Source organism: Hemiscyllium ocellatum, chromosome 36 (genome assembly GCF_020745735.1).
Source record: "Hemiscyllium ocellatum isolate sHemOce1 chromosome 36, sHemOce1.pat.X.cur, whole genome shotgun sequence".
Taxonomy (NCBI): domain Eukaryota; kingdom Metazoa; phylum Chordata; class Chondrichthyes; order Orectolobiformes; family Hemiscylliidae; genus Hemiscyllium; species Hemiscyllium ocellatum.
Window position 1 is genome coordinate 10,348,561 of NC_083436.1, and position 26,320 is coordinate 10,374,880.

Sequence of the window (26,320 nt, forward strand, 5' to 3'; positions counted from 1 at the left end):
TTTAGAGAAAAAGCAGAGTTACCATTTAAGGTTCAGTCACCCTTCTTGAGAACTAGTGGTAGCTAGGAAAAGGTTGGTATTTATGCAGAAGATGGGGTGGGTCAATAATGGAGGAGGAAACAACGTGTGGAAATAGAGCCCAAAGAGAGAAAAAACAGTTGGACAGACGAAGGAGTGGGTAAAGTCAGCCTGGGAAAATGAATAGCTGACCAATGGAAACTATTAGTGGCTGACAATGGATTCTGTGTGGTAGCAGCCCAGAGGTTTGCTGGAGCATTGAGACAGAGATGTCGGCCAGGGAACATAGTGGTGTGTTGAAGTGGCAAGCAACTGGAAACTCAGGGTCGTTTTTGCGGACAGCACCTAGGTATTCTGCAAAGCGGTCACCCAAATTGGATGACCCTACCCTGTCTTCTGCATAAATACCAATCTTTTCCTAGCTGGCATCAGTTCTGAAGGAAGGTCACTGGACCTAAAACGTTAACTCTACTTTCTCTCCACAGACGCTGACAGACTTGCAGAGTTTTTCCAGCAATTTCTGTTTTTGTTTCTGATTTCCAGCATCTACAGTTGTTTCGATTTTTTGTTTAGAATTTTATTAACCATGTTGTCAATCTGTAATACTGCCTTTAACCACGTAGAGATATTCATCAAGGTACCTTTGTCTGTGCACCTTCATTTAGAATGATACCCTTTGTTTTGTCATGTCTCTTTAGTTTTTTTCCCTAAAAAGACATGAATCACTTCACACTTCTCTACATTGAATTGTACCTGCCACTTGTCTACCCATTCCATCAACTTGGTTGTATCCTTTTTGAAGTTCTATACTAACCTTCTCATAATTCACAATGCATCCAGTTTTTGTTTCATCCGCAAATTGTGAAACTGTGCCCTGAAGCCTAAGGACTAGGTTATTAATATATATTCGTATAAATAACACACAACATAATACGTATAACACAAGAAGAAGTATGATGCATTACAGATCCACACAGTAGAAATAAAAAGTGAATCCAAAAAAGAAATTAAAAGATACACAGATCAGTCTGAGGGTTGTTAGTGAAAAGTAAATGGTAAAACATTGCAGCTGTTAATTGGGTGGTACTTCATGCTGGTAATTGGAACATTTGCTTTTGAAACTCCTGGCTTTGCAAGTTAGCTAAACTTAGCCATCCTGTTCCTTTTTTGACAGTGACTGGCTTCTAGAGTGTGCTTTTTCTGTTTGCCTGCAGATCCACGGGTGTCTAATGGTTGTTTTTAAACTCACCTTCATTGCACATTAGTCCACATTTATGCATCAGCCCACAAACACATACAGACCAGGATCACAGTTGATCTTTTAAGAACTTTTTTGTATATTTCTGGAAGTGAAAAATACAAACATGGAGTTTGACTCATGCCCACAGTCCAGATGTAATCTGCAGGAGATGCTTTCCTATTGAGAGTAGGTAATTAGATTGCCCTTCACCTCTGCCTTTTGAAGTTTCTCTCTTTTGAAGCTTCATGGCACTCTACAAGATGTGACATTCCATGTTTATGTAGGAAATCTTTGAGTAATCAGCGAATGCCATTCATAGAAATTACATTATTAGCCAGGCTTGGCTTGAAGACTTTGTTTTAAAAAAGCACCTTGCACAAAAGTTCAATATGTCTGTGATTAATTTAGAGTTTTATTCATTATATCATGGGACCATATTTCCCTAAGCAACTTTCTTTGAATTAAGTTTCTACTTTATATTAATTTTATATCCTGGGTTCTTTTCACTTAAGCAATATTTTGTATTCTCAGTTTATAGTTCCTGATATTTTCTTTGTTACTATCTATGGGAGGAGTTTTTCCTGCTTCTTGGAGATGGTTATTTAGCGGGCGGCTCAGCAGACTGGTCCTTTGCAACTTTTGTTAAGGGCAGTATGTCTGCTTGCCTGGCCAGCAACTCATCTAGCAGTAGTGGGAAGCCAGTTATTGGAATTAAAGCATCAAATAAGTGGCATTTTCCCTTGGCCATGGCAACTTGCCAGACATACATACTCCTGTAGTGTGTACCATTTTTCTTCTCAGTAAGCAGGAGCACAGCAGGTGACCAAAGCACCATGAAATGAATTCACACAACTATCTTTAAATGAGTCTATAAGTTTCACTCAGCACAGTTGCAGAAGAGCACTCTCAAATGGAAACATTTACCCTGCACTTAGACACATTTGAAAGTTCTGGCTGTTAAGATTTATCTGGTATTCTTTGTGGCTCCAGCTCATGCACAATTGAGTCAGAGTCATAGAGATGTAAAGCATGGAAACAGACCCTTCGGTCCAACCTGTCCATGCCGACCAGATATCCCAACCCAATCTAGTCCCACCTGCCAGCACCCGGCCCATATGCACACCATTCTTAATAAATTGCCAGCTACCCTTCCCTTTGGCTACTCTGATAGGCCTTTCAGTGCTCAGTGTCCACATTTGTGCTAAATCCCCTGTTTCCACATTGGAGGGAATCTAATTTATTTTGTGGAGGGGACATCTAATATTGGCTGCTGCAGCAAGATTGTGCTCGTGTCTTTGATAATCCCAGTGAATGTTTATGCTTAGGATACTATCTGTGATACTCAGCCGTGCTCCATTTTGTTCCACAATGCCTCATTTCCTACTGCCCCTCTTTTCTGGACCATACATCTCACCATCCTTGTTTTCAATCCACCCTCCCCATTGCCAAATCTGTTCCCCGTCTTCTTCACTGCTTACTACATTCCTATTCTATTTCTGTTTCTGTGGTTCCACATTAGCTCCGAGCTTGGAATGTATCTATAACAGGCATTCGAGAACAAAACAATACAATCACCTATTATACCACTAGTTACTCACTAAAAGGGCAGGCTTAGGGAAAAGAGAGATCAGTCAGAATGTTAATATTTAATGCAATAACGCAAAACCGCATCTACATTTTCCTCTTGGATTGTTCACAGTTGTGTCCAAATGATTGATCTGCCATTGACTTTGATAAAGAAATTATTGACTACCATCTACTCATGACTGGGAAAATTGGCACCTACGAAGTGAAGATGGAACAAACAAGTCAGAAGCTCAAGCAATATGCCAGAACACTTGTGAGAGAAAATCTGGCCACACCAAAGCTACTGGTGTCTCTCTAAGAATCATTTTGTTCATGCAGTGTCTGCTGCACCCACATGGAAATAGTTATAGAATCATCGAACCCCTACAGTGTGGAAACAGGCCATTTGGCCCAACAAGTCCACACTGACCCTCCGAAGAGCAACCCACCCAGACCCATTCCCCCACTCTATTATTCAACTTTTACCCCAACTAATGCACCTAACCGACACATTCCTGAAGACTGTGGGCAATTTTATCATGGCCAATTCATCTAACCTGCACATCTTCTGGTTGTGGAAGGAAACCGGAGCACCCTAGTGAAACCCACAAAGACACTGGGAGAATGTTCAAACTCCACACAGGCAGTCGCCCGAGGCTGGAATCGAACCCGGGTCCCTGGTGCTGTGAAGCAGCGGTGCTGTCATAGAGATGTACAGCACGGAAACAGAGCCTTCAGTCCAACTCATCCATGCCGACCAGATATCCTAACCTCATCTAGTCCCATTTGCCAGGACTTGGCACATATCCTTCTAACCACCCCTCTCCTCACTCATGTACTCATGCAGATGTCTTTTAAGTGTTGTAATTGTACCAGCCTCAACTACTTCCTCTGGCAGGTCTTTCCATACATGCACTAACTTTTGCGTGAAAAAGTTGCCTCTTAGATCCCATTTAAATCTTTCCCCTCTCACCCTAAACATAAGCACTCTAGATCCGGACTCCCCCAACCCGGAGAAAAGGCTTGTCTATTTGCCCTATCCATGCCCCTCATGTTTTATAAACCTCTATAAGGTCACCCATCAACCTCTGATGCACCAGGGAAAATAGACCCAGCCTATTCAGCCTCTCCCTATATCTCAAACCCTCCAAACCTGGCAACATCCTTGTCAATCTTTTCTGAACCCTTTCAAAGTTCGCAACATCATTCCTATAGTAGGGATACCAGAATTATACACACTATTCCAAAAGTAGCCTAACCATTGTCCTGTATTGACACAATATTACCTCCCAACTCAAATACTCAATGTTCTGACCAATAAAGGAAAACATACTAATTGCCTTCTTCACTATCCTATCTACCTGCAACTCCACTTTCAAGGAACTGTGAACCTGCATCCAAAGGTCTGTTTGTTCAGCAACACTCCCCAGGACCTGAACATCAGTGTATAAGTCCTGCTCTGATTTGCCTTTCTAAAATGTAGCGCCTCACATTTTTCTAACTTATACTCCATCTGCCATTCATTGGCCCATCTGGTCAAGATCCTATTGTACTCTGAGGTAACCTTCTTCACTGTCCACTACACCTCCAATTTTGGCGTCATCTGCAAACTTAATAACTATATCTCCTATGTTCACATCCAAATCATTTATATAAATGACAAAAAAAACTGGACCCAGCACCGATCCTTGTGGCACCACCATTCATCACAGGCTTTCCGTCTGAAAAGCAACCTTCCACCACCACCCTGTCTTCTACCTTTGAGCCAGTTCTGTATCCATGTGGCTTGTTGTCCCTGTATTCTATGCGATCTAACCTTGCTAACCAGTCTACAATGATGAAGCTTGTCGAGCACCTCATTGAAGTCTATATAAATCATGTCCACTGTTCTGCCCTCAGCATAAGACCATAAGACATAGGAGTGGAAGTAAGGCCATTCGGTCCATCGAGTCCACTCCGCCATTCAATCATGGCGGTGGGCATTTCAACTCCACTTACTCACATTCTCCCCGTAGCCCTTAATTCCTTGTGACATCAAGAATTTATCAATTTCTGCCTTAAAGACATTTAGCGTCCCGGCCTCCACTGCACTCTGCGGCAATGAATTCCACAGGCCCACCACTCTCTGGCAGAAGAAATGTCTCTGCATTTCTGTTCTGAATTGACCCCCTCTAATTCTAAGGCTGTGTCCGGGGTCCTTGTCTCCTCGCCTAATGGAAACAATTTCCTACCATCCACCCTTTCCAAGCCATGTATTATCTTGTAAGGTTCTATTAGATCTCCCCTTAATCTTCTAAACTTCAGTGAATACAATTCCAGGATCCTCAGCCTTTCCTCATATGTTAGACCTACCATTCCAGGGATCATCCGTGTGAATCTCCGCTGGACATGCTCCAGTGCCAGTATGTCCTTCCTGAGGTGTGGGGACCAAAACTGGGCACAGTACTCCAAATGGGGCCTAACCAGAGCTTTATAAAGTCTCAGTAGCACAACGGTGCTTTTATATTCCAACCCTCTTGGGATAAATGACAACATTGCATTCGCTTTCTTAATCACGAACTCAACCTGCATGTTTACCTTCAGAGAATCCTCGACTAGCACTCCCAGATCCCTTTGTACTTTGGCTTTTCAAATTTTCTCACCAATTAGAAAGTAGTCCATGCTTGTATTCTTTTCTCCAAAAGGCAAGACCTCGCATTTGCTCACATTGAATTCCTTCAGCCATTTCCTGGACCACTCTCCCAAACTGTCTAGATCCTTCTGCAGCTTCCCCACATCCTTAGTACTACCTGCCTGCCCATCTAACTTTGTATCATCGGCAAACTTCGCTAGAATGCCCCCAGTCCCTTCATCCAGATCATTAATATATAATGTGAACAGCTGCGGCCCCAACACTGAACCCTGCGGGACACCGCTAGACACTGGCTGCCATTCCGAAAAAGAACCTTTTATCCCAACTCTCTGCCTTCTGTCCGACAGCCAATTCTCAATCCATACATGTATCTCACCTCGAACACCATGGGCCCTCACCTTGCTCAGCAGACTCCCGTGTGGCACCTTATCAAAGGCCTTTTGGAAGTCTAGATAGACTACATCCACTGGGTTTCCCTGGTCTAACCTGCTTGTCACCTCTTCAAAGAATTCCAACAGGTTTGTCAGGCACGACTTCCCCTTAGGAAATCCATGTTGACTTGTTCTAATCCGACTCTGCTTTTCCAAGAATTTAGAAACCTCATCCTTAATGATGGATTCTAGAATTTTACCAACAACCAAGGTTAGGCTAATTGGCCTATAATTTTCCATCTTTTGTCTTGATCCTTGAACAAGGGGGTCACAACAGCGATCTTCCAATCATCTGGGACTTTCCCTGACTCCAGTGACTTTTGAAAGATCTCAACCAACGCCTCCACTATTTCCTCAGCCACCTCCCTTAGAACTCTAGGATGTAGTCCATCGGGACCAGGAGATTTATTAATTTTAAGACCTTTTAGCTTTTCTAGCACTTTCTCTTTTGTAATGGCAACCATACTCAACTCAGCTCCCTGACTCCCTTTAATTGTTGGGATATTACTCATGTCTTTCACTGTGAAGACTGACGCAAAGTACTTGTTAAGTTCTCCTGCTATTTCCTTATCTCCCATCACTAGGCTTCCAGCATCAGTTTGAAGTGGCCCAATGTCTACTTTAGCCTGTCGTATTGAAAGAAACTTGTACTATCATTTCTAATATTACTGCCAGCCTACCTTCATATTTGATCCTCTTCTTCCTTATTTCTTTCTTTGTTATCCTCTGTTTGTTTTTGTAGCCTTCCCAATCTTCTGATTTCCCACTGCTCTTGGCCACTTTATAGGATCCCTCTTTTTCTTTAATACATTTCCTGACTTCCTTTGTCAGCCATGGCTGTCTAATCCCTCCCCGGATAATCTTTCTTTTCTTGGGGATGAACCTCTGTACAGTGTCCTCAAATCCGTCCTCTTTGTTACTTCTTCAAAAACTTCAATCAAGTTAATCAGACATGATTTCTCGTACACAAAGCCATATTGACTGACCTTAGTCAGTCTTTGCCTTTCCAAACACATGTAAATCCTGTTCTTCAGGATTCCCTCCAACAACTTGTCAACCACCAATGTCAGGCTCACTGGTCTATAGTTCCTTGGCTTTCTCTTACCACCTTTCTTAAATAGTGGTGCCATGTTAGCCAACCTCCAGTCTTCTGGCACCACTTATGACAATCAATGATCCAAATATCTCAGTAAGGTGGCCAGTAATCACTTCCCAAGCTTTCCACAGAGTTCTCAGGTACACCTGAGTCTCAATTTAAAAATGCTGTAAAACTGCTATAGAGGCTTGGGAGATGATTAATCAGAAATTATCTTTTAAGTTGCTTTGTAGTTTGTCTGTACAGGCTAATATAAAGTGGGGTGCATAGGGTGCTATCTTACAAGCCAATTGATCCTTTCTTGAAAAACCATATTCCATTCGCAGTCATTGTGTTTTTAGAAAGTTAGAATTGACCTTGTCAGAGTCGTGCCATGCTCAGTTACTGCTGGCTAATCAGCTACTTCATCGAAACAGGTGCTGAGGTATAGTCAGATCCTGATCTCAATCCAGATGTCAATCTGTATTTTGGCTCAAGTTTGAAGTTGTATACTGTGGGCAAGATGCTATCTCTGTGCACATCTCCACAGTTCTTACAGCTAAGCCCGAAGTATCTGGACAGCAATGCATGCGCAACATATTTTCTAACAAGTCTGATCGCTTGGTGCTTTGAGATTTAAGTAAGTTCCATTGTGCGCTGTTGCTGTTAACCCTCTGAATACTGAATGATACCTCCAGTTTTCAATCCATGCTTCGTTTATTTTCTTCGTTCTGTGAAATGCCAAACCCATTACAAAACTGAGCCAATTCTTTTATTAAGCATACCAATGAATGTGGCTGAGGTAATCTGCACACCTGTTGAGATTAGATTACTTACAGTGTGGAAACAGGCCTTTCGGCCCAACAAGTCCACACCGACTCTCCAAAGAGCAACCCATCCACACCCATTCCCCAAATTTACTCCTTTACCTAATACTACAGGCAATTTAGCATGGCCAATTCACCTAACCTGCGCATTTTTGGACTGTGGGAGGAAACCGGAACACCCAGACGAAACCCACGCAGACACGGGGAGAATGTGAAAACTCCACACAGACAGTTGCCTGAGGAGGAAATTGAACCTGGGTCTCTGGCACTGTGAGGCAGCAGTGCTAACCACTATGCCACCGTGTTTTATAGATTTTCAGATAATGTTGGATCGTAAGTCCAAAAGCTGTTCATTAATCATGACTACAGTGTTGACTACGTAGCAACATTGACTACACTTTGAAAATTGGCTGCAAAATGTTTCAGAATTCCTTTGCCTGTAAAAGGCACGATGTATATTCAAGGTATTTCTGTTTTTCTTTTTATTTCACTAGCACCCCACCATGATGATGCTGTGGTTTTAAGAGGTGTATTTAAACCTTTTTTTGTGAAGGTTGAGGCAGATATGCCAAGCAGTCTGCTCCAAAGCCAATAAAGTAAACATCTTGTGAGGCCTTGGGTTTTTTTTAAGTTGGAACAAGAAAAGCAGCCTGAATGGGTGGGATGAAGCTCAGGATATTTAGTTCTGGTTTTTCAGTAGCAATTGCTGAAGTCTTGAAGTTGGATATAGAAGCTCTTATTCCTCTCTCTATTACAGCTGAAAGTTAAGGTTGTTGTCCTGCTGCACGATCTATTTTATTTTGAATTGTGTTTGCCAAGAGTGTGTTTATGGGATGTTACGATATTGGAGCAGTTAATTGTTAGTAGTTATTATGTATATTATTTTGTTAGTCATTTTGATAGAGTTACAGTTAAGCCAATTCTTTTATTTTGTCTGTATCTTAATTATAGAGCATGTATAAAGCATGTTTTGTTTCCCAAGTCTGGTAGTTTGACCAATCGAATTTCATCCGCAACACAATGCCTTACACTTAACTTTAGAATAAGAAAAAGTTAGGGTTAGACTTGAGGGCATTTGGTCTGATCTATAATACTATTCATGTCAACAAACTTCCATCAATACCAAATGCCTTAATTTATCAACAGCCTTCTTATATTATAACCTTTCAAAATCATGGTTGCATTATCTAATGCATGTCTTTTATCATCATGCTATTATTTCTCAAAGAAAATAATTACAATTGTCAGGCATGACAGACCTATTATGAAACTACGCTAGATGCTTTAATTAATCCTAATTTCTAAATGGCGACTGTCTGTGTGGAGTTTGCACTTCTCCCCATATCTGCGTGGGTTTCCTCCGGGTGCTCCAGTTTCCTCCCACAGTCCAAAGATGTGCAGGTTAGGTGATTTGGCCATGCTAAGTTGCCCTCAATGTCCAGGAATGTATAGGCTATGTGTATTAGTCAGGGGTAAATGTATAGCAATACGGTATGAGAGTGGGTCTGGGTGGAATACTCTTTGGACAGTCGGTGTGGATTTGTTGGGCCTAATGGCCTATTTCCACGCTGTAGGGATGCTATGATTCTTAATAGTTGTTTTCTTATGAGGAACAACTCATTGCATTGTGTGAAATTTTTTTCGTTTCCTTTTATTGTTCTACTGTCTTTCATCTTTTTTCTTCTCAAACAGAAAATAAATTTAACAATTTGATAAACCAGATTTGTTGTTTCTGAAATACACAATAAGAATGTTAGATTACCAGAGATTTATGATCTACAACAGCTTTGAGAGATCGGAGTTATAATAAAATGATTCCTAATTCAAGTGCAGAGAAATTCACAACACTAAATCTTTTACAGCGAGTAAACAAAGGTGGATTGTTGATTGACTAGTACTACCAAAGTGACTTGAGCTGATTGGCTGCAATCTGCTGGGTCTAATCAACAAGGCTGACTACTAAGTTCTCCTCTCTTGAACAAAAAGATCCTAACTTTACTTTTTGAATTTACATATGATTTCAATGGCATATATTTCATGTGTGCTATTCACTATCCTAACCTGTAATTCATAAGGATATCACCTCTTGGAATGTCGAACAGTCTATTACAATTGGCATCCTTCTCATATTGCAGAAAATTTAAAACCATACCTTACTGCCAGGAAAAGTAAAATAGTTGCAACATCCACAATGAGATGTTGCCACACAATGACATTACATATTGCACACTGCTTCCCCCCAATAAACCAAAATAAAACACTAGGAGCACGAGGTGGAATTTTGCCAGGTCACAATTGGATTGGTTTGAATTTCATTGAGTTATCAGGCTTCAGCAATGAACAGAAGTCTTAACAATGATCAACACAACAGTGTGTTTGCTGAGATCAGAATTGGATTTAACTGTGATGTTTACATTCCCTGACACTGAGGGGAATTTTAATTCCCTCCTCCTCAGAATGAGTGGGGATTTTGAGCATTTATTGTCAGAGTGGAATACTTATTGGCTCAGTGTTGTACACTTCTTGTTCAGTGTCCACTGCCATTTTAACTCCATATATTTCCCAATGAATCAAGTTCCTTGCTTCTGTTAGGGACGAAGAATAATTGTCAAATAGCAGTTTGTCGCTCCCTAGTGAAGTTCAGCCTTGAAGAAAGTTCATTAAGGTGAGAAACAAATGTACCTTTGTCAAGGTTGAATCTAATATTTAAAAATTTGAGTGCATCAGGAATGGTGATGTTGTTCAGATTTGGCTGGCAGCACAGCAGTGTATTAGGCTCAAGAGCAACTTAATCTGGAAGTTAAAGTTAAATAAGCAAATTATTTAAATAATTTTGGAATTCTGAAATTACACTGACTCAAATTCACTCAGTCACTCACTCACCCTGCCCTGAACCTGCAAGCAAGACTAGCTCTCCTGTTCCTCCCTTGAGTGACCAGTCTTCAGCACAAACTTCAGTAGGGAGTGTTAAAAAGCCATTTAACAACTATTCTTCTCACCTACTTGTAACAGGAGGCTTGGTTCACAGTGAAATGCACAGTTAAGTAAACCCACCACATTATATATTATTTAATATTAAACACTACAAATTGCAGTAGTTAAAGATCGCAGCACAGCACAACTGTTAGAATATGCAAAGCTGTTTACACAAAACCCAGATAAAGGTGGCCCTTAAGCTGCCTGGTTGATTAGCTACATAAGAGTGATGTTATAGCCAAATAGATGGGAGTTGATTTGTGCCCTTATTGGTTTGTGAGTGATCTTTTACTCAGGTTTTCTTTACAAATTATTGTGTGAGGAAACATGCGTATATACTAAGATTTACAGACTACTGATGTTTGACCATTTTCTGGTGTGTAAGGTTTCAGTTATTCATTAAATATATTTGCATCTGAAGGAATGTGTGAACAATCCTGGCTCTTTTACTGCCTCTCTTTCTGTCATTATGCTGGCATTGCTTTCTACTTTATTTTAATTTTTTGACGCATGAATATATTTCAATTGCTTTCCTTTAAAACAGCTTCTGTTCCCCTGTTTATATAAAGGCAGACTAATATTTTCAAGTTGGTTACCAAAACTGGTCAAATTAATTGCAGCACCTTATTGTAAAGCCAACTATTTCTGTTGATTTCTACACAGTACATTTTTCATGAGTAAAGGACATTTTTTTAAAATGCAGTTTAAAATCTGATTTTTCTTTAAAAAAAAGTTAATGCGCTGATGTTGACTTCGCAAACCGGTATTAGTCACAGATGGCAGATTCAGCGAACCTTTCCTACAGCTGTTTCAGTCGTGTACTGTTTCTCCCCACCCCCTCCTGCACTACTCCAAAATTCAGGTTGAATGAAGTGGTTCTAAATGTGTCCATCAACACGAGTGTGGTTTGCCAAGCCAAGTATTTGGGTTGGAAGTTATACCTCCCCAACTGCTTCAAAACAGGAAGTAAGTCTGTTAAGTGATGGATAGCTCTACTTTGCTGAGAGGAGGAGGAAAAAAAGGCCTTTGCTTCTGGGCACTAAATGAGTTCTGCAGTTATTCACGTTGTTACAAAGAAAAATAGCAGAATTGCACGGAAGGATAGTAACTCCCCTTCAGGAGCTGATCTAGGCAGATCTCATCCTTGCTGAAAATATTCCAAACCTGTCATCCTGACAGAAACAGCCTGCAGGATTCCAGAGACTCCATGTTGATTAAATACTAAATATGTCTGACTTCACAAACACTCACTGCTGTTTGTCCCCATTCTGGCAGGGTAAACTCTCATTGTTGTGACATATTCCTAATAAGCACTTCATATGTTCATGACAGTGCAAATTTGTACATGGCCAGACTGAAATGTACAAGACCATACTGATTTGCTTGTGGCCCCATTGATTTGTATGAATATGGTTTTGAACTGTACATTTAATTCCTTTCATGGCCAGCTTCAGGTAGCCAACTGTGACTCATTGAAGCTGCTCCAAGATTCAAATTCTTCAGGCAGAACTAATGTAAAAAATGTGTTGAAAAACGTTTTTTGCAATATGTAAAACAAAAGTTTGAAAACCACAACCCCCACCACCCACCTCCTTTTCCACTGACAAGCACACCCACATTATATAGTTTGTTGCTCCCATTGGCAGTGTCTGCAGAATATTCCCATTCTTAAGTTATTAATCTTGTTGCAACATTTCAATTGCAGCCCATAATATTAAGTAGATTTTTTGGCATGTCGACTAACCAACGCTACATTAAAAATCACATTATTGTCTAATCTTAACTATGTTAGTTCATGTTTGTCAAAGGCGGCAGCTTGAAATAAAACATTTCAAGAAATTTGGAACAGACAGTCCTGGGGTACAGAGGCTCCTTTTACTCTTCTTACAGCAACACTGATTTTTAAAGATCAGCTCGAATGCTTGTCTGGTTTAAAGAATTGAAGTGTTTTATGTAAGTTATTAAAACTTGCAAACAACCAGGATTTGTACTGAATCTTTCAGTAGCCTTGAATTAGGCAAAATAATTTTCCTGTAACTTCTTGTGGACAAATGAAGGTCATTTTCGTAGATTGCAGAACTGGTGATCCAACTTTGCACAACAGTATAGTGTTGAGACTTTATCACTCATCGTTGTGAAATGAAGGGCAACATTACACCAGGGGTGAAGCAATGCAAGATATCCCGTTCTCCTCTGTGAAGAACATTAGACATTGTTGTACATTGAAGACAATGTGTAGGTGCCAGTTGTTATGATAACAAATGCAGTTCATCATGTAACATGGCAGAGTAGAAAGTTACATTGCAAAAGTCTCAGGAATTGGGCACAATTTCTTTGTACTATGAATCAGTTGTTTTCTTGTCCAGGATTTATGTAATTATCCTTCATTGCCTAATGTAGCAATTTAGAATGTCTAAACGTGAGTCTGTTTACAACACAGAATAAGTGACTATCAAACAGTTTTTTTTCAGTAATATTAATCTTAACAGTAACACATACAGTTGCAATGATATCCTGCTTTTTCCCACTGCTCATAATTGTGGCAGTTGTGAAAAATAAAAGTCTTGAATGCAGAATTATTTTGTCACAATCTATAAACTAAGTGTCTTATATCTTCAAAGCACATAGAGGTGCCAATCATACTGCTGAATTTATTTCCCAATGGTTACAATTAATATTTTTGTTACATAGATAACCATAGAGATAGCATTTATTTTTTCTTTGTTTCTCTTATAATTATCCACTAATAGAGTCATGCGGCACTGAAACAGACTCCGAGATCCAACCAGTCTTTGCCTACCATAATCCCAAACTGAACCAGTCCCGACTGCCTGCACTTGGCCCATGTCCCTCCAAACATTTCTTATTCATATATTCATCCAAATGTCTTTTAAACATTGCAACTGCACCTGCATCCACAACGCCCTCTGGAAGTTCATTCCACACTCCAATCACACTCTGTGTTAAAAAAAATGGTTGCCCCGATGTCTTCTTTAAATCTTTCTCCTCTCACCTTAAAAATATGTCCCTAGTCTTTAAATCGCCTAACCTAGGGAAAAAAAATACCTGCCATTTACCTTATCTATACCCCTCATGTTTTATAAACTTGTTTAAGGTCACCCCTCAACCTCCTACGCTCCAGTGAACAACGGTTCCAGCCTATCCAGCCTCTCCTTATAACTCCATTCTTGGCAACAGAATTTCTGTTAGGTCTTTTCTGAACCTTTTCCAGCTTAAAAATTTCAATGCTGTAACAGGGCAACCAGAATTTGACACAGTACACCAAAAGAGGTCTCACCAACCCATGTACAGCCTCAACATGACATCCTAACTCCTAAATTCAAAGGTCTGAGCAATGAAGGCCAGTGTTATAAATGCCTTCTTAACCACCCTATCTACGTGTGACACAAACTTCAAAGAATTATGTACCTGAGCCCTTGGTCTGTCTGTTCAATAATACTGCCCAGAGACCTACTTTTAATCTTGAAATGTTACCAATAGAATTGCCTATAAATGCTCCTATAGTACCACTCCTTCACTTCATCATTGTTCCAAGTATTTTGACTCACACTCATGCTCATCACAGTGGCTCAGTGGTTAGCACTGCTGCCTCACAGCACCAGGGACCTGGGTTCGATTCCCGCCTCGGGAAACTGTCTGTATGGGGTTTGCACATCTTCCCCATGTCTGCGTGGGTTTCCTCCGGGTGCTCTGGTTTCCTTCCACAGTCCAAAGATGTGCAGTTTAGGTGAAGTGGCCATGCTGGATTGCCCATACTGTTGGGCTCATTAGTCAAGGATAAACGTCAGGGAATGGGTCTAGGTGGGTTGTTCCTTGGACCAAAGGGCCTGTTTCAACACTGTAGGGAATCTAACCTAATCACATATGCTTGAAAGTGTCCATCAATGCATAACCTCCTCACATTTTCTTCTGCATTTCACAAAAAGTAAGGCACTTTTTAAAAATGTTTTTCTTTGCCTGATTTTTTTCTATTCTTCCATTGACTTGATTCCTTTACGCAGATGACGCTAACATTTGGGTCCATTGGGAAATATTATTCCCCAAAGCAAATATTTTCCCCATTGATTAGATTTGGTTGTAAAGCAGTTGAGGGAATCTATTGTAGTTAATAACAATTTTCTTTCTTTTAAATTAAGTTTTAATGGAACACCACTCACCTCTGTCAGACCTGTTTTGCCATCAGTTTGAATATTGCTCTAAAAGTTGAAATATTCTCTTGTTTATCCATTCCAAATACTGCCGTTTCCAATTCTGTGACATGGCACATAATTTTAAATAAATATAAAAGTTTGGAAAATATAAACAGTTGTATTAGAAAGTTGCTTCAATTCCATTCATTGCCAATAAACAACTAAACAGACTAATTTATTGCAATAGTCAATGACAGAATCAATTAGTATTGAAATGGCATGAAGCTTTATCCTAAATAAGAGATCATGCTGACCTGTTGGAAGAAGATTTATTTCACTTTTTTTTTGTTGATATGCTCTGCAAAAATATAGATGCGTGTATTTTGAAGCTTAAATTATTAGAAGCAAAGCTGTTAGATCTTTCGAAGTAGAGACAAACATTTAAGGATGGATTGTTTGAGTTAAGGGTGAGGCCTAAATTTCCTGCTTGTGATGGTGGCTTTAGGGGGTTGAGCCTCTGGTTCTGATAGTCCTTGGGTAAGTCTGTTGTATAGTGATGCAGATTGCAGCCCACACAGGCACTGTACCTTTAAGACAGTTAGATGACATCATGATATGCCATTCCCTTATGATGTTACTCAGCTCCCCTTCAATCTTTCTGTCTGTCTCTCCCTCCCTCCCCCACTTCTCTATCGCTGTCTCTCTCTCCCTCTCTGTAATAGAGTCAGTGTAGTTTGTCAGTCATGAGTCTGACATGCAAAAACATTTATAGGGAAAGAACACTGACTATGGGCTAAATTGTAGTCAACATTAGGTAGGTGTTAATTTCAGGGAGTTTGATGGAGGGTTTTCTCTGAGTTCTGCTGAGTTTGGTCATGCAGTCCTCTGCCAAACACCTCATTGCACATACACCCCACCTTACTGGTGTTGCTCTCGGTCTATTGTGCACTAATCAGTGGCGGAAGTCATGGTGATGTACAGCACAGAAACAGACCCTTCGGTCCAACTTGTCTATGCCAACCAGATATCCCAACCCAATCTAGTCCCACCTGCCAGTACCCGGCCCATATCCCTCCAAACTCTTCCTATTCATATACCCATCCAGATGCGTTTTAAATGTGGCAATTATACAAGCCTCCAGCACTTCCCTTGGTAGCTCATTCCATATATGTGCCACCCTCTGCGTGAAAAAGCTGCTCCTTAGGTCTCTTTTATATCTTCTCCCTCTCACCCAAAACCAATGCCTTCTAATTCTGGACTCCCCCACCCCACAGATGAAACTTTGTCTATTCCATGCCTCCTTCTTGCCACCAGAGCCATATTTAAAGCCCAGGTGTGCACCAGGCCATTTGCTGCCAACTAGGAATAGCCCTCCACAGTAAGTATACTGGGTGAGAAAGTAAAAAGGAAAACCTCTGGGACGTATAGTTGGCACAGGGAGACACTTCAATGGAAATTAGAAATTAATTGCCACTTTACATCATCATGGGTCTGATTGTTGAATTAATTGTAGCTACAAGAATGAAGCTACACATCACATCCATCCTTGGTACCGTACTATGTTAGAGCCTTGTCTAAAGGGATGCCTATTGTCTTGGCATCGCATAACATTTTGTCTTTGATCAATGTAGTAGTATCATATGTTGCAATACCTTCGAACATTTGGAAACATTCATTGTTATTAAATGGGAAACCTGAAGGAAAATAAAATTTTAAAAAAATTGCTTTTGTTTCTGGGAATAAACAGGATGCTTGCCTTTTGAGCAATAGCAAATTTTCAGTCAGTGAATGATGACTTCACCCAACTCGCATCTGTTGGAAGCACCTGCCAATTAAGTCTTGTCTGGTTTGTCATGCCCAATGCTGCACAGCTCTATCATACTGAAGGTGATGCTTCTACTGCCCAAAGAGTGTTGTCTCTCTCTCCCAGCTTTTCAGAGACCACCGCATCCCCTTGTTTCCACTTTTGTTCTGTAGACTACAGAATGCAAGGAATATGCAACACATTCTGTTTGAACTGTACTGTTAGAGCATTGTGAGTTGGTTCAGTAATGTGAATGATAGCTGGATGCGTTGTAATATAGTGTGACAATTCAAAGGACACTTTACTGCCTGGTAGTGTTTATTAGACTGCATTAGCAGAGAGAACAGTGTGGAGTTGTGTGCATGAATTTTCATACTATGTAAGATTTTCTAATTTCTTGCAGGCTTTGATGCGTCCAGGACGAATTGACCGTATTATATATGTGCCACTGCCCGATGCAGCCACTCGAGCAGAGATCTTCAGACTGCAGTTTCGTACCATGCCAATCAATGATGATATCAGCTTGGATTACCTGGTAGCTAAGTCACAGAAATATTCTGGAGCTGAGGTAAACATCGACAAGGTGTCCTGAGTACAAGTACATTTATATGAATAGATTAGAGAGACTGGTGCTGTTCTCTTCTAAGAATAGTAGCTTGAGAAGAAATTTGACAGAAGTGCTCAAAATTATGAAAAGTCTAGGCAGAGGAGCAGGCAGAAATTGTTCCCATTGGTAAAAAGATTGGCAACCAGAAAATATCAATTAAAGATGATTAGCAAAAGCATCAGCAGTGCCATTAGGTAAATTGTTTTAATACAGTGAGTGAAATCTGAATGCATGGCCTGTAAGTGTTGGAGACAGAATCACCTGTGAATTTCAAAATAGAATTTGATTAATACTTAAAGAGAAAAGAAATATGTGGCCATGAGATAGTGGGCTTACAAAGAACTGGTACAGAAATGACAGGGCAAATGGCCAACTTCTGTGTGATAACCATTCCATAATTGTTTGAATTATGACTGCAAGAAGTTGGCAAATTGAACTTCTTAAATCAAATACTATCATTTTAAATTGTATGGCAGTGTCTTTTCCTTTTTCAGCTCTTAAACATGCTTGGTGAAATAAATTTAGACAATTAAGGTCAAATCCCTAGTGAGCACAAGTTTACAAAAACAGACGAGTTCACCCATACAGAATTCATGTCACTTAATTGTAAGTCATTTCACAATTTTGCTCAGTGTGTTGTGAAGATGGTAGCAAGAAATGTTGAGCTATTGTGCTGGTGCAACAGATTGATATTGCAACTTATTTTGAAGTTGTCATGCTTGGATAGTATGAAAAGACAGTAGTTGTACATTGTGTCTGACCCAAGTTGTAAACTTGGCGTTAGTATGCCTAGTGGTGTGGCTGGACATATCTTTACTCCTCTTAATTAGTCTGTCGATGATTGATTGACTCCCATCTTACTCAACACAATTTTCATCGATGCTGTTTGCATCATTATTCTTGAATAACCAATCACTTCAGTTGAAATACATTGTGTGCTGGTCACCTGTTTCTTTCTAGTTTGGGCCTTGTTAGTGGTTGGATCTTTACAAGGTCAGCCTTTACATCCATTCATTCTTGGGAGTGTAAACAGTAACTACTTCCTCCACACACACACAAAACAGTTTGTCTAAATAATATACTTAGAACTTTAGACACAGTGAATGTTGAAAACTGTCTCCAAGAGAACTGAAAGGAGAGGGTAGCTTGGCATGTTAGCACGTGTTGCACAGTCACTTTGTACGTCCTTGTCTGGGGTAGATGTTTAGCAAAGTCTCTGGTACAATTGAACTGAGTTGCAATTAATTCCATCCAGTCTGCATCATTGCTGCTTCCTACAGTGCAATAAAATTCTGGAAGATGAGAGCTTTAGTAATAATCTGCCAGAATGTTGGAGGACGGACAGCTGTAAGTTACAAGAGCTGAGACCTGTAATCAGAATAGTCTGCAGAAATTTATGTTTGTTGTAACAGTTTTAATCATAGCTGTTGAAAGCAGTATAGCGTGTATAAAATTGCTGGAGTTTTTTTTTCCCAAGTGTTTCAGCTGAAAGCTCAGAAACGACATTTAGGCCATTCTTAAAAATAACTTGTCTGGTGTAAGAAGGAAACATGCAACAAGTATGTTGTTGTAATAAATTTAAACTATATTGCACAAGATTGTAAAGACTTATTCAAAAAGAAATTAAGCATACACAGAACTACTTCTATTAACCTGAAATAAAAACAAATTACTGCAGTTCATGGAAATCTGAACTAAGTACAACCATTTTAGCTATCATTTATTTTAAATACTTCTTATAACACATCTCGTAAACGTGATTTGTCTGTAATGCGACTTGTGAATTACGGACCTTTTTTAAATAAAGAGAACTATTATTGGTTATTGTGCAATTCCATCCCTGGCACTGGATGTTTGCGGTGCGCAGAGCAGTGGACTCCATATCAACTTCACGTGGTCAGCTGGCTTGCACATGTTTTGGTGAAGAGCTTCATGAAAGGTACAATGCTGTGCTCAGTGATTTTAGGTCCTTTTATTTTATAAATAATAATGATGCCGATGATGACCCTCATTCCCGTCTTAATACAGTTTTGTACTGTAACTCAGACTCAGAAGCCCTTACATGTTTAAAGTGTTAAATTTGCTGTATTATTTCATTGAAATATATGATTTAAAAATGTACTTACACTGTGCTATTGATTGTGTAAGGCTAACTACTATTTTTGTTTTGATTTTTCTTGATATGTTTGGTGGTTTGCCCCAACCTTGTCTTTCCCATTGGCTCCATTGTTTCTATAACATGACATCACCACTTAATAGTAGAACCACCTGTGTTCATTGAGCGAGTCAATCAGTATATGTGGAGAGAAAAATAGATTTAATATTTCAGATTAATTTCAGTAGAACTCTTCAATCTTGTTTCTTTTTTGTGGTGACAGGAGTTACTGATCCCAAGAGTACTATGAATTCACTTAACCCAATTGGAGATACATGAGACCGTTCATCAGTGAATGTACTACTGCATGTAACAAAATCACAAACTGTCAGAGAAACTCAGCAGGTCTAGAGAATCTGTACAGAAAAAAGCAGAGTTAATGTTTCAAGTCTATTGACATTTCATCAAAACTAAAAGCAACTGGCAAAATGGTGGTATTTGTGCAAGGCAGAGGGTGGGGCTGGGAGGAGGGGAAGGAGTGGGTAGAATATATCGAGACAGTGCTGAGAGGAGAGAGCAAAGAAGAGAGGCAAACAAAGGGATTATTGATAATAATTAAAGAGAGAAATAAATGCTGAATGGTTGCTAAAAAGCCGTAAAGATATTTGAAATTGGCTTGGTTGTGCTGGGTAATTAACATGGAGGTAGGTGTTCAGACTCTGAAATCTTTAAACTCAATGCTCAGTCCTGAGGGCCTCAAGGCACCTAAGCAGACAATGAGGTGTTGTTCTTCCAGCTTGCATTGAGCCTCACTGGAGCACTGTAGTAAGGCTAAGATGGAAATGTTGGAATTGGAACATGGTGTGTGTTGCAAGTGGCAGGCAACTGGAAGCTCGTGGAGAGGGGAGGGGGGCATCATTAGGCTCGGTAGCTCTTTTAAAGCCGGTTTCTTTGGTTTTCAGTTTAAAATGAAACATTCCAAAAAATAGCAAAGAATGTTAAAAATTAATCACACATCTTTGTAATTCTGTAAGAGAAATGGAAATATTGATTAAGCAAATCGTCCATTACAGTGAAGTTTTCAAATATCAGTTGGGATGGGAATCCAGCAGGGTTGTTTTCATCAAAAGGTAACAGACGGATGAAATTGGGGAAGCTGGTAAAGATAACTTAATTAGATAATTAGATGATTTTCTGAAGAGAAATCGGCGAAAGAGTAATAGTGAGAAGGCAAACGATTTAAGCACTGATTCCATTTTGTTCAGTCTAACACCTATAGAAAGCAGTTTTTTTTAGGAGGATAGGGAAGTGGGAAGTAAGTATTTAATAATATTTCTTCCTCAAAATGCAAGTGTCTACAACTTCATCACATGCAAAAAACAAAAAAAGGGTGCATTTAATTTTACTATTATGCCATATTGGTGTTGTGTGAGGTATTGGGCATCCATTATATCAAGTCTTCAACCCAGAAAATGTATTCCTTTGATCCTTCTTGCTCCTTTTTCTTATTCATTTTTCCCTATGAAATAAATAACCTGTATCCCTTCATCCTATCATATCTAAATATATACTGCCAAACAAATCAAAAACATGTGTTCTCACTGCAGAACATCTGATTTAAGAATCAGCAGTAGAAGCATTGAAGACACAAGAGAAAAAATCTTACAATGGAAGGAAGGGAATAAACTATCTGCATATCTCTTGTATTCTGCCTGTATCTGGAAACGGTATTTTGAGCACTTTCTGCTTTTGGAGTTTCAATGTAGATTTGTACAAAGGTGGTGACTCCTAAGTCATCTAGGAATTGTGGGTTTGTGCCAATCACAGAAGTCAAGGTGATTGACTTAACATCATAGCAATCTGTTTGATGTGTTCCTGATAGTTTACCTTTATCTGTCTTTGGCAGCAGGACAGGCTTTGCTGAAAGGAGCACACAGTGTTCTTTATAAGATCAAGACATTGTTTATTTCTCGTTTGACATTTCTCTCTCATTACAAAGTACCTTTGTGTTTTGACCTTCACAGCAACTGTTTTTTATAGTTAATAAATTACATTTATTTATGCTATAACTTGGCAAATATTGGCTGAATTACATTGTACTTTCATTCAATCATAATTGTGTACGATAAAAGCTGATTTGTTTATTGACCATCCATTTGGCATCCAGAGTAGCTGTGAAATTTGGGCAACATTTTGAAATTTCACAACAATCTACTGAGTATCCTCTTAAGGGGGCGTGGTTGGGAAAGTTGTAACTGTAGATATAAAATGGTAATTTATCTGGTTTCTGCAAGTAAGTATATCTGGGGGTGCAAAGATATTTGCACAGATGCTACACACTAGGGATTTTTTTGCTGGACTTTTGATTTCAGGTCAATTCCAAAAATGATAAATCAACCAAATAACAGAAGCTGTCCACTTTGACAAGGTACTGTTCTGATAAAATCTGAAATTGTTTTAATTCATCAGAAAGGATCACCCAAGTCTTTGCCAAATTTTGTATTTTGAGTTGTCTGCTTTTCTCATTATCTTCTTTGACTTTGTTTAAATTTAGTTGGTTTGTATTTATTTCTATTGGTTTTGGACTTTTGGTAATGCTATACAAATGTGAGCACTGCATTTCTGTAGCAAATACCAAAAGTTACTCTTGTCCTTGTGGACTTGCAAGGGTAAATTCATTTGTTCTTATCAGGGGTTTGGTATTTATAGAGACAAGTGCTCCAATACTGAAGTTTAGCTTGAGACGAGTGCTGAGTTTTTCTTTAAGAATATGAAAATGTAGAAGCGCACAGCAAATAAATCAGCAACTGAAAGAGAAAGCCAAATTATTATTTGAAGTGATATTATGGATCATATTGAATAACTTGATATATTCTCTTACCTCTGAGACATGAAACCATGGTTTCAAGTCGACTCCTCAATTTGATCATTTAATTTAGTACGGGGTAAGGAAGTGCAGAATGATTAATAAGTGTGGCCTCCAGGGTGAAATATCAGATTTGAATCCTGCCTATATATGTTAAAGTTACTATTTGAAGAAAAATAGTACATTCTCCAAACTTCATGGCCAATATTCCTCCCTCAGTTAACACGATCAAAAACAGACTAATTGGTGTTTGATTTCAATGCTGTTTATAGGAGCTTGCTGTCTTCAGTTTGACAGTTTCATTTATAACAAGTGGCTAAACTTTCATGAGCAGAAGGGCATTTATAAGTTGGAGAAATTTTTTTTATGCTTGTGTTAATAATTAAATACATGGATTTTTTCGATATCTTATACTTACAAATATTATTTATGGCAATCTATAAACTATAACCTAGAAAGTAGTGTGTGCAGTTTTATATTCTATAGTTACATGCATCAAATTCTTTATGTTGAATCTTAACAGGTTATACCACATGTGGTGTAATTTGGTTCTTCTTGCCTAAATTAATTCTTCTAATGTTCTTATAGAATTAGTACCATTTACCTTCTCTTTCTTTGTTTCCTTTCAAATGTTCCCTTTCAATTGATCTAGTTTCCTTTGAATGTTAATGTTAAATTTGCTCCCACGTTGCTTTCAGACTATGCAATATGGACCATAAAAGCTCAGCTTTTTTTCTTATCACCTGTGGTTCTTCTGTCCTTTTTAAAAAATATCTGCAACTGTCCCTTATGACACTAAAAATAGTTATCCCTTATTTATTTCTATCAAAACACTATTATTTTGGACACTTCTATCCCAAAAATTTCTCTCCTTTAAGTAGAATAACCTTGGCTTCCCAGGTCTCTCAACATAACTGAAGTCTTTCAACCCTGGAAACCCTCCCAGTAAAGGCCTTGATGTCCTCCAAAGGTGCAGTGCCCAGAATTGGTTTCATTTCTTTAGCTGTGCCTTGACCATTGTTTTATCAAGGTTCAGCTTAACGTCTTCTTCATACCCCATGCCTTCATTTGTAAAGTTTATATTGCCTGTTCTCATTCTTCTTACCAAGTTTAATCACTTCACATGTCACTGAATTAGATTTTACCTGCCATATTTCTGCCAAGTAAAGACCTATTTAGTTACTTAAAGAAATTTATTAACGTTATTTTGAAGGCCAGCCAAGAAAGCATAAGAGTCATTTTAATTTCACTCACAAATTTACTAATCTCTTCTTAACTTTCCTTATCCCACTTAAGCTTTTCCAATTCAGCTTCAGCAACTGTTGTGTCTTCTTTCTGAAGTTACAAATTGTGACCAAGAACAAGTATTTTTTTCCTGCAATGTATAGTGTTAGTGCTTGACCCAGCTTTCTCAATTTCTGACAAAGCATATTTCTGTATTTTTCATCATTCCTTTTGAGTACAGTTGCTATTTACTTTGCTATATGTTGTGAATTCATTTCCTGCATTTTTATTTCAGATTGTTCTAAAATTTCTCCAGCTGCCTTTACCTTTTCCCTTTTAACTTGATGCTCCAAAGTCATTTTTAAACCAGTGAGCTCAGATTCTAACTCTTTGATGCATCTTTAATCAATATATCAAGTTCAGCATAGATTCACAAAGAATTGGTTCTTCTAGCCATACAGTTTTCCCTGTAAAATCAATTTCAGCATCTTTAGTAGACATTCCTGAAACCATCTGAAATGCACATATCGTATCCCCAGCCAAGTCATTTTCTAACAATATATCCACAACTTCAGAAGACAAATTTGGAAAAAAACACCAGCATTAATATGGTTACAATTAAATTAGTCCTATAAAACTTGCTTCAATGCCATGCACTTTGCATTCCGTGATCTAGAGAAAACTTCACATCATCTTCCAACTTCAGTGATTGTGTTATTCCAGTATATGCTAAGGGTAGAAATTCACTTGTCAGCCTGATTTGAAAATTGTGGGCACACTTTACACTTAAACAAAAGCCTTCTGTAATTTCTGCTACCTTGATTCATCTGAAACTACCTCCTTTTCACAAACTTTACTCACAAGGACGGTATTTCCTATACTATGCAGCCAAGATTGCTGCAGTCTTGTTTTTTTCCATTTCCAACATTTAGGTTTCAAATGTACTTCTTTCTGACAAGATTATCTTTCTAGTCTTTTTGAGCCAAACCTATCCTCCATCCTCTCATTTTTATTAACTTGAAGCCATCTTCTTCACTAGAACCTGATTTATTTTGACTAGTAAAGCTCTGATCTCCAATTTTTCTGTAAGTTTCCAAACTAGAGACTACTACTGTGACTTGTAAGACTTATGAGCTAATTTGTAACCATATGCCACTACTTATCATTCTTTATTTTATTAACTTTTTGTTCTTTTAAGTGGGACCCTATTCCCAAAGGGATAATATTTTAGAATTTTTCCAGAGAAATCGCTTGCCTAAAAACCTCAGAGGTTTGTTTAACATTTATTATCAACGTCACCTATTGATGTTCATCTGTTTTTCTCTAGTAAAGCCTACAAAGGTCTGACCATGTTTCCTTGTCAAATGTCAGCATTATTTTTCTGTAAGTCACTGCTACCACCTCATAGGCATTGAGAACATCATTCTTTACTCTGTCATCGTCATCTTAATTGCTCTTCTGAAAGAGATAAGTGTATTTTCAAAGCTTTTCCTGTGAAAACATTCAGTAAGAGTCATAGTCCAATTTTATTCAGACTACTTAAGTTTTGTGACACATTTCTAAAATGACAAAGTGCATCTTATACCCCCACCTCACTGATTTTTCTTTTTCTTTCCCGTTCTCCTTCTCCATCCTAAGTTTCTTGTTCTGGTTCTCTTTCCCTTTGAATTTTTTTTATGTTTCGCTCTTTAAAATTTATGTTGTTTCATTTTGCTTTCATTTCTCTGTAACACCATCCTCTTCTTCTAATTCAAAGTTTGCAATTTTGCGATCAGTGACATTAGCATCCTTTCCTTACTTGAGCTTAAAGTGGCAATCTTCACTTTCCCAGCTGTGATTTTAAGGGTACAAGTGTCAAATTGTCTTTACTAAATTCTTCTAAGGCAGAAAGAGACAAATTAATTGTCTCCATCAAAGTCTGAACATTAATAGTATTCATTAAAGATACCTTATGAATGCAGCAACATTAAATATAAAATCATGTTTTTAAAATGATGGAAAATTGCAGCAAACCCATTTCATTCTCTTTGTGATTAGTGTCCCAGAGGATCTATCAGCAACCAGCAACCTGAATGGGGGACCATTCAATTAACAAGATTTTTACTGCAGTATTCAAATCAAAATCAACATAAATTCATGTTTTAACATGTAAAAAAAACCATAAGTTATACCATATGTAGCTGACACAACAAAGATTTATCTCGCAGATTTCCTACATACTCCCTTCAGTATATTTGGTGTTTATTCAATCATAAAGTGCCACAATATTCATTTCTTCTTTATAGCATTTGAATTGTTCAGTGTAAATGTACGTTAATAGGAATGATTGTGTTGTGATTACAGAGGTGAAGAATGAAAAAGTAAGTACCGGAACAAACTGCCACAATAAGTGCCAATGGACAATCTCCCTTAATGGAACAAAACTTAATTCAATGTAGTGACTGTGGTATCAAAAAGATTGCTGCCCTATACTGCTGTGTTTTACATGCTGTGGAAGAGAATCTGCTTTCACATAAATGCAATAATATGAGCATTTTTGTAAACTTTTTTTCCCCCATAATGTTCTGGAGTTGCAATGCTTGGATCTGAATACTAGGACAGTTTCTGTCTCAGGATACCTTTCAATTTAGAGAGAAAGCACCATGCTAATTTATTCTAGTTTCTAAAATATAGTTGGTCTTGTTCTAGTTTTACTCATAACTCAGTAGTAAGGAGGAAATAAACTCAAATCAAGTCTCGGTATAGATCATTTTGAGTGTGCAGAGGTTTACATTCCTTTGAATTAGCAGGAAGAACACCTAGCTGGTA

The 26,320-nt window shown here is 38.6% G+C and overlaps 1 protein-coding gene across 4 annotated transcripts in view; it reads left to right on the forward strand.

The window, feature by feature from the left end:
- The window catches only part of afg2a (AFG2 AAA ATPase homolog A), a 557,175-nt gene that overhangs the window by 459,597 nt on the left and 71,258 nt on the right, over positions 1–26,320 (forward strand). For 3 of the 4 annotated variants that reach the window (XM_060851664.1, XM_060851666.1, XM_060851667.1), the window contains one exon: positions 17,124–17,288. The exons of the other annotated variant lie outside the window; for it this stretch is intronic. In XM_060851664.1, the coding sequence (XP_060707647.1) occupies positions 17,124–17,288 (165 nt within the window). The remainder of the gene's footprint in view (positions 1–17,123; positions 17,289–26,320) is intronic. 4 annotated transcript variants of the gene reach the window in all.